We start from the raw sequence: 9386 nt of genomic DNA on the forward strand, positions 1-9386 counted from the left end.
TATTTATTTATATATTATATATATTTATTTATATATATATATATATATATATATATTCAAGAAGATTAGTAGTAACAACGTCTCTGTGTCATCAACAACTGTCAAATCAAATAAAGAAAGTACACATCAATTATATTTGAACAATTATTATTCTCAGTTTCAAATTTAACTGGATGGATTATAAATAATAGGGACTTTATCTGTGATTATTAAACCACTTGTTGCTCTATTCCTCTACCATTTAAATTTTTGTGTGAATTTTCCCATGATTTCTAGTCGCTATGCTTTAACGAACTCCTCCTAGGGACTTTGTCAGATCCACTTCAAATTTAGTCATTACAATCTAAAGACCTTTGTGATTAAAAGTTACTCAAAGTTTTACGTTTGATGGACTATGGTGTGGCGGCCATTTTACATGATTCGTCATTAAACAACAAGTTGATGTAACTCCACTGGACTTGCTCAAATCTGTCCCAAACTTGCCATACTTGATAACACTCCTGGCCTGAGTATCGCCACCTACTAGCAACAGGAAGTCAGCGTTATGTGACAAACGGAATGACATTTACATGATGTGGTCTGCACTTGATATAGAGCAACATAATGTATGTTAGTGCGTGATCTCTAGCGCCACATAGTGGATACAGGAACTGGTGGAATATTTGCACTACATGATTTCCAACATCACATACTCCACGCATTAAAAATACGTCTAACTTGTGGGCGCACTGTCTGATGGTCGTAGATATTTATGGCCGCATCTGCCGGTGTCCCGCCAGTACCCTCGACATGTGGGAGGATGCGAGGGCCCGTACATCGCTGCTCGCAGCTTTAATTCATATTATATCAGGTGTTCAATCTAGAGACCTGGCTTTAGGATTGTAGATTCTACAATTTTTCATCAGATTGAGTCATTTTCTCATGTTTGTCTATGAGGCAAATACATGCTATTTTCCTCATTTCCACTAGGGACATTGCTGCTGTATTATGGAGCTCTACAGTGTTTGAGGTAATGCATCAAAATCAAAGTTGATGCTGATCATTGACATATCCAAGTCGGTGAAAAAAAGAATCCCCCTATATGTACACAGTAAAATATAAAATTTTTGTGGGATTTTTTTGTCACAAAAACTATTGAAGAAAAAATGTAACACTAAAACAAAATGTAACACTATTCTATTTCATTGTTTAAACTGTGTATTTTTGTTATTTTCTTTTCTTATATTCTTATATTTAATATGTTCTTCTCTGTTATTTTATTGTATATATTGTGCATTTTTTATACTTAATATTGTTACTCTGTTACTTTGTTTGCTGAAGTATATCTTTGCTGCTGTAACATACAAATTTCCCCCTGGGGATGAATACAGTATAAATCTAACGGTCATCATCTATCTATCTAAAGAGTTAAAATCTGCACATTAATTCATATTTGGTAGTTATGATCAGGACAGAGGTTGGTAAAAGATTTAACTCTTTAACAACAATAATAATATACAGTATTTTTATGTATCTTAGTGATTTCTTGTGATTCAGTGTCTACTATACAAGAAAACAAATATTGATTTATATTTCTAAATTATAAATGGCAATTATATCAGCAATGTGTTCATTTCAGAACACAGACCTATTGATATACAAATCATTGAATCGATATGTCTTTTAAAAAACTTCCATTCATGTTTTTTGTTATTGCTGTGATCATGAAATCTAAAGGAGTAATTATATATTCTTATCATCAAATTCAATGTTGGTGATGAAAACAAGCTATATCTTTAATAGGAATGACATCACTGAAAATATGGAAACAATTGGACCACCTGGGGCAGCTAAGAAGTGGTACTCAACACAGAGTCAGCTGCTGTCTAACAAGCTCGTGCAAATGCAAATAGAGGCACACTCACAACAGAAGCAATTAATGAGCATGAAGAGTGAAATTTGTCTGAAATAGTCAGGCTGGTCCCAGCATTTAAAGCTATACCTACTGTATGTAAAATAATGCACCGTTATTAAAATAATGCACCTTTTCGTGGGATACCTACAAATGCAATAATGCATTCGTAGGTATCCCACGAAATCATTTCGTATGTTATCCATGTTATCATGAATGAGGCTGATGGGTCCAACAAACACCGATCTTTCAGCAAGGAGACCGACGTTTGCTCCTCGTGTGAAATGAGAAGTCAATGTTGATTTACTTGTCACGTAACTTGTGAAATGTAGCCACGGCACTTCCGTGGCTATTTTAACCCAAACGACGATCTTTTTCAAAACCTAACTAAGTATGTTTGTTGCCTTAACCTCACAACATATTTCACAATCTTTTCATAAACCTAACCAAGTAGCATTAGTTTCCTGTGAAGACGGAAGTTTATTTTGAAAAGACCGCAAGTATGTAAATAGCCGAAATTGAAGCTCAGAAAACATACAAAAAATAGTAACTTTTCGTAAGATATCATACGAACTGTTGAAGTATATGGATATGTTGATAGAGCTGGTGTGAATAACTGAGTGTAGAGAAGAAATGATACAAAAACTATTTACGAGAGATATGGAGATGGATGCATGAATAGACTTAGTTAAATTATTAAAATTACTTATCCTTATACCAACATGTAATCATGAGTAAATATTAAATTAGTAAATAAAATGCCCAGGCACTTCTCTTGTAATTGATCCACATATTGATGGTTTTCCCATTTTCTTTGGGTTATCACTGAACACGGTCCCACATACCTCCAGAATAGCAGAGCTGTTGAAGTTGACATCCAGCGAGTCATCCGTTACACTGTCTATCCATGGGTCTGGAGGGGGGAGAATGGATGGGTCAAAGCCCACATCATCATAATCATCGGAGGCACAGGCGTGGTAGTGGTTCCCTGAGCCCTGGATGCTGACGGTAGAGGTGGCAGCATCGCGGGAGTATTGTCGAGAGAGGGCACCGGATGACAGGACTTCCATGTCGGTGTCTGAGGAGTCCAGAGGGGTGTCCAGCAGGTCCGGCATGTCCATATCTGCCTGAATGGAATAATGCATAAATCTCAATGAGTTGTTAGAGTGGTAACAGTCTGTTAAGTCTTTGTCTGACCACTCACTTCCTAATTATATTCAGTCTAATTGGCCCGGGTAGAACTTGATTGTAGTGCTGCACCATTTTGGATAGGGTTGAATAACTCTGGGTCTATTTTTCCAGCTGTCCTTGAGTTCCTCTTTGAAGAAGTGTCTTTTCTCTTTAAAAAAAAGTTTTTATACGCATCCCATGCTGATACAGATTAATTTCAGATGGATTCCCAATTTTGGTCCCTTACTGCCCGTAGCTTCATAACCACAATCTGAAAGCTTTGCAAGGAAAATGTGCCCATCACTGTGTTCAGTGGACAGTTAAGTGCTGTTTTAAGGCTCTTCACGAGAATTGGAAATATGTAATGTATGCGTAGAAAGAAAAGATCTACTATCATGGACTGAAATGAAACACCCTCATCCTTCAAACACTAAATGATCTGAGAGGACCCACAGAGTTGTTAACTCTGTCTAACTATAGACATTTTTGTAACTAATAAACAGACAGTGGACAGACACAAAAAACACAAGTGCTGTGGAGGAGGTAATGATTTGAGTGGGGTAACTCGATAACAAAACAGCAGTGGTGGAAGCTTACCTGTACAGCTGCTGTCACACTGTTGGAACGCTGGAACCGACGATACCTGAAGACAAGAGAGAGACAGAAAACACTTAACACCAAGATTTTTTTCATGTCTGCTCTGAGGGATCAATTTCATGATTCAAGTGGTGTTGATGAAATAAGGCTTCCATTTAAAAAAAATTGGTCACAGGTCCCAATTGACCCTTCGCTAAGCCTCGCTCCTGCTACTCCATCAAACTGCCAGAGTTACCATGGAGCCCACAATGTCACTATCTGCACTCCCTGAAGAAATATGATCAAATTCTTGAAAAAATTTGAAAAGTTATTTCAGAGAGAAGGGTCTACAATATGTGTTTGAAGGATATATCCAGGATGTCTAAGTGATTCAGCAGTGAAGACATGTTAAAAAGATAAAGATAGAAGCCAAAGCTACATGTCACAGTGTAAAAGTGAACCACCACATCACATGGTGATCCAGACAGACGACAATGAAATAAAGGAACAGCTGTTCCTCTTTATTCACTGTTACAATCATTAAAAAGCAGAAGCAACATGTAGACATTCAGAGTATACCTTCAGTGACTAACGTAGCATAAAAATGCTAACGCTAGTTACAAATTTGATAATGTTAGCTCCACAGATTTTTAATGTTGATACGCAACGTTTTAGAAACGTATATCTCCTTCCAACCTCTCCAGGTAACGAGTATCACTATCACACAACGGTTAACCATGACGAGCTCCAAATCCACTAAACCAGCCTGAAGATGAAGAACATCTGAAATCATTGATGAGAGTCTCTGGAGCAGAGTTGGATAGTTGACCCTGGTCAAAGCCACTGCACCTCTATGATTAGCCAGTCTGCTTTTGAGGGCGGGACTTAGTGAAGGGTCAATTCACAGACCCTAAACGAATCGTTTTAAAACGAAAACGATCTCTGTCCACATGGCGTTTCAGCATCGTTTTCGAAATGATCTCCATTCAGATTAAAACGCCTGAAAACGAATATCACGTGACTCTTCACGTACACTGGGCATGATGGTGACGGTGTAAACAGGAAGTAGAATGGTTGCTAAGTTAAAAAAATAAGATTATTAATAAGTCTTTAATAATGAAAGGTCGTGTTTGATACTTAAGATCCTCTCTAAAATCTTCCTCTATAAACTCAAACACACACAGTTTGTGGAAAGTTTTAGAAGTTTTATTTTTCAGACTTAGTTACAGCGCTGCGAGTCTTGCTCTCTCTCTCTCTCACATCAAATTCACTTTAAAATCAACACTTACACATAAAGGTTTACTAGATTATGGGTCCATCAATGTGGTCAACACACGTCTCTCACTCGTTCCCTCGGTTTTGTTGTTCTCACTCGTAGCTCTGCTGGTGTCTGAAGTCTCTGTCCTACTGGAGAGCAATTCCTGCTTTTGTTCCTTTACATTTTATCTGCGGACTTCACAATAGTTGTGCAGAACAAAATAAGCATTAATAAGGACAGGAAAGTCCTCCGTTTTGTGTCCATCACCCTCCCTAAAGCCGTTAACCGTGACTTCAGACGTCCTCCGTAGGTCTGATAACGCCGCTGGTCACAACGCTTGCTAATCGCTACAATAACAGCTGCTTCCTCCGTAATAATGCAGACTTTAACTGAACAGCTGCTAGTAAAGACAACAAGGTAAGCATCACCTGTGATCAGTTGTCCATGTTAAATTAAGCTGGTAGTCGATCGGTAATCAAGGCTGTTGTTGTTTGTGAATTTCCGGGTAAGGGTCACGTGATGGGGGTGTGACAAATCAGGGAAGGACACGTCATGACTGCTAAGAACCAATCAAGTAGCGAACACGTGATCGTTTCCACGTGATGTATGCGTTTACCCCGTCCACATAACAAAGCAACCCCGGAGTTTTCAAACTTATCCATCCTCGGGAGCGTTTTCAAACTCCTCCGTTTTCGGAGTTGGAAAACGCCGGCGTAGTGTGGACGCTCAGTGTAAACGTAGCAAAACATATGTGTTTTCAAATGGAAACGGTGATACGTGTGGACACGGCCTCAGGCTTTGACAAAAAATAACATGGAAATAAATAACTGTTATTTTTAGATTATTTTTTGCAGTCAACAATCTTTCAAAGGGAACAGCTCTTATCTTGGAGTTTGTGGTGATACTGTCACTGAAATTAGCAATAAAATGTCAAGAATTGTCTTTATTCTTGTTCTATAATTTCATAAATACAAAAAACTATAGTTTTTGTATTTATAATATAACTACAGAAAACTTTATCAGTTGTGATATCAAATAGGTTTTGCGGCTCCAGACAAATTATATTTGGTGGAAAAAAGGGCAAAACGGCTCTTTGGATAGTAAAGGTTGCCGACCCCTGCCCTAAACGGACATGTAAATTGGGGCATCTCCTGGTGACAGACCTGAATAGACAGGGGTCTGATGAAAACTGCATTGAGTTTAGAAATCGGTGAAACTGGTCCTCAGCAACAGTTATTTGAGTTTATCGCAGAGGATAACCTTGGCAGATGAGTCTGTGGGTGTTTGTGACCAGAGAGAGACATAATTAAACGACAGCCGGATATGACTCAGCTAGACTCAGCTAGTCTGAGGAAAAATACACCTCATGTAGCATAACATCAATAACTGAACACATCATCTAATCAGGTTGCCGTACCAAAAACTCGTGACTAACTAAAAAAGCTTAAATATAAGCCAGTGATCTGTTACACGAGGAGCTCACGAGTGCAAAAATCTGCAGTATATGCAAGAACATATGCTTGTACTGTGGCTACCACAACAGTCTTTACTCAGAGTAAGCCTATGTTATTATCGCCAATAGAAACACTGGACAAAACTGCCAACAAAAAAGCAGATGTTTCAGGATTTAGAGGCCTTCAACGTACAATCTTTCCAATGGTCTCTGGTTGCCAAAAGGAGTTTGATTGTAGAATCTATGAGAAAATTACCCATTTGTATGAGTAAACTCGAGTGTAGTTATATAAACACAAGTTTATCATCCCAATCTCTAGTTTCAAGTGTTCTTCAATACAGCATGATGCTCATTTAGAAAATGATGGTCCATTTAGGGTAGACCATAGACCATAGACCATAACGCATAACCTTGTGATCGAAAAGTTGCTACCGCTGGGTTGCTACCGCTGGGTTGCTACCGGAGTTTATATGAACACTTGACTATTCTTTTCAGACAGACTATATTCATCGATAAATGTCTTTTTCTTACTTGCTCTTAAAGTCCAGTTTTGCTCATGTATTTCGTGGATGTTAAATGGTCAAGTACATTTTGACTTAAAGGTCAACAAAAAAAGATTACCCCCTGTCATCCTCCACTTGCACCCCTACAGAGGTAAACTTGGATGGGTCCTCTGGATCTGGAACCTCCTCCGGTCCATCCACCTACAGGAGACAGGCAGGATGAGTCCATTATAATCACCAACAATGAAGCACATTATTTGCTTTATTTTGTCTCTCCGCCTTCACTGCTGTCTCACACATACCTGGATACCTATGGAGAGACATTTGCCCTTCCTGAGTGCTTCTTTCCTGTATACGTCCCGGCGGTCTTCAACAACTGGCCCCCTGCTCAGGACTGAGGGGGTGGGGGTGCTGACTGTCATGGTGCTGTTACTGACGTGCTGACTTGCTGGTCCATGGACCTACATGGGAATAATGACAAGAGACAAAATGCATTGTGAATACACTGTTTACAAAAGCAATGAAAAGTGTTTTTTTAAATTTTGGTAGCTTTTTCAAAGTTACAATCTGCTAACTGCACAAAAAAAATGTTGATTTGTATCAGTACAAAGCACTAACCTGTGCATTAGCAGCTTCTATGGCGGCTGTCAGGGCCTTCATGCTGTCGATGCTTTCTGTTGAGTTACTGAGCCCTGATTGGATGGTCATGTCACCTCTGGGTCCCTCCTCTTCCATGTATGCATCCTGGTTGGTTTTAGAAAACATGGAACATTGCTTTCAAGACAAGGGTTAATATGACCATTAAATATCACATCAAACTTTATGTCAATAAGCTGGAGGTGCACAAAGTCATGACTGTTTGAATCATCTTCTGTTCTAGACTAAAAACTCATCTGTTCAGACTATGGCCAGTAAAAATGATGAATACATAGAAAATAAAAACAGCTTTATCTTTTATTTAGTGCTGGGCAAGTTAACGCGTTAATTTCGCGTTAACGCATTCATTAATTAACGCCGACAATTATTTTATCGCGCGTTAACGCATTTTTAAAATTTATTATAATATATATATTTTTTTTTTTTAATTGAAAGACAAGAGACAATGCATATACATAACAATATATGTGTGTGTGTGTGTGTGTGTGGGAATGTGTGAACATGTGTGTGTGTACGTATGTCCTTGAGCCTTTTGAGATGGGAAAAATAAAAAAGTTAAGTTCTCTACTTAACCAACACCAGTTACGTAACAAACAGACTATTTTATGTAACAAACATACTTATTTTCACCCAAGCCACAATATTTTTCTTAAACCTAACCTAGTATTTGTTATGTAAGTAAACCTAAAAGCTGAGGTAAAACTACCCTCGAAGTTATTTTGAAAAGACACTATTCATTTAATGAGCGGAAACTAACGCAAGAGGGGAACGTAGAGCTTCCACGTTTCAAGCATAGGGCCACTGACCAAGCGTCGGTATTTGACCAGTTGGGAGTGAGAATGTGTTGTCCATCAACAGGAATGGGGTACAAAACATTTTGGGTAACGAGTCCAGCCAATTTAGAGTGAGACAATATAACATTTGCCGAACAGTGGACACTGTTGCCACGAGTAAGTAAGTTTTCTTGGAAAAAGGAAGGAGGTATTTTCGGGAATCTTGATCCTGGTGTTTGTACCTCCAGAGTGACTTCTTTCCAGTCAAAACAATCTGAACCACATAGGGAAACGCTCCGCATTTCAAAGTGTGCACTTCCATAAGTGCTATAGCCCTCAGGGTAGTCTCACCCTTACCTATAATGTACATTACTTCACAAATAGATGTGTTGATGTGAATACATGAGGGACGAAGTAATGTAATAGACGTGTGCAGTACCTGTGCAGACTCTGTGCTGCTCTGGGCTGTGATGGAGATGTAGGGCTTGGAGGCTGTGGAGCAGGTGGATGTTCGGGGCGGCACTGGAGGAGGGGTTTTCTTATAGGTGGTGATGCAAGATGAAACTACAAGAAAATGAGAAAGGGGGAGGTGGTCTGGTTTTCCAATTCTAAACAAGCTCAAGTTACATTTTACTTGCAAGCAATTGAAACTGCAAATGTACTGCAATGACATTCAGATAGATGTACAAATAATATTGGATCTGAATCCAGCCAGACTGTGGTTAGTCCTGTCACGATAACTACTTTTGTTGGACGATATTGTCCCAGAAATGATTGCGATAAACAATATAATTTTAAAAATATAATTTTAAAACCATTTTATGCCACTGATATAATCATAACATAATATAATAATGAAAGCACACCCATTCAAAGAAACTTTTAATTCTTAAGAATATACAGACATTGGAATTGGCATGTGAAAAAATATCAAAATATTCTATATACAGTATTTGTGCAATGCCCAAGTCTTATGATGGTGGCGAAAACCCTGCGGTTTATTCTGGCTTAACTTAAAATGATCAAGGTCATGTCCACATATCGTACGATAAGTCGCGAACATAAACATGATTGAGGTCATGTCCACATATCGTACGATAAATCG

General features: G+C 38.6%; 1 protein-coding gene across 1 annotated transcript in view; it reads right to left on the bottom strand.

The window, feature by feature from the left end:
• LOC116398553 (disks large-associated protein 1-like) overlaps positions 1-9386 on the bottom strand; it is a 133938-nt gene that overhangs the window by 22283 nt on the left and 102269 nt on the right. Inside the window, exons 7-13 of the mRNA XM_031874948.1 lie at positions 8721-8845; positions 7470-7595; positions 7154-7312; positions 6970-7052; positions 3659-3704; positions 2654-3018; positions 489-519 (exon numbers count right to left, since the gene is read on the bottom strand). Coding sequence (XP_031730808.1) covers positions 489-519; positions 2654-3018; positions 3659-3704; positions 6970-7052; positions 7154-7312; positions 7470-7595; positions 8721-8845 — 935 coding nt within the window. The remainder of the gene's footprint in view (positions 1-488; positions 520-2653; positions 3019-3658; positions 3705-6969; positions 7053-7153; positions 7313-7469; positions 7596-8720; positions 8846-9386) is intronic.

The sequence above is a fragment of the Anarrhichthys ocellatus genome, unplaced genomic scaffold (assembly GCF_004355925.1).
Source record: "Anarrhichthys ocellatus isolate YVR2014 unplaced genomic scaffold, GSC_Weel_1.0 scaffold85, whole genome shotgun sequence".
Classification (NCBI taxonomy): Eukaryota; Metazoa; Chordata; class Actinopteri; order Perciformes; family Anarhichadidae; genus Anarrhichthys; species Anarrhichthys ocellatus.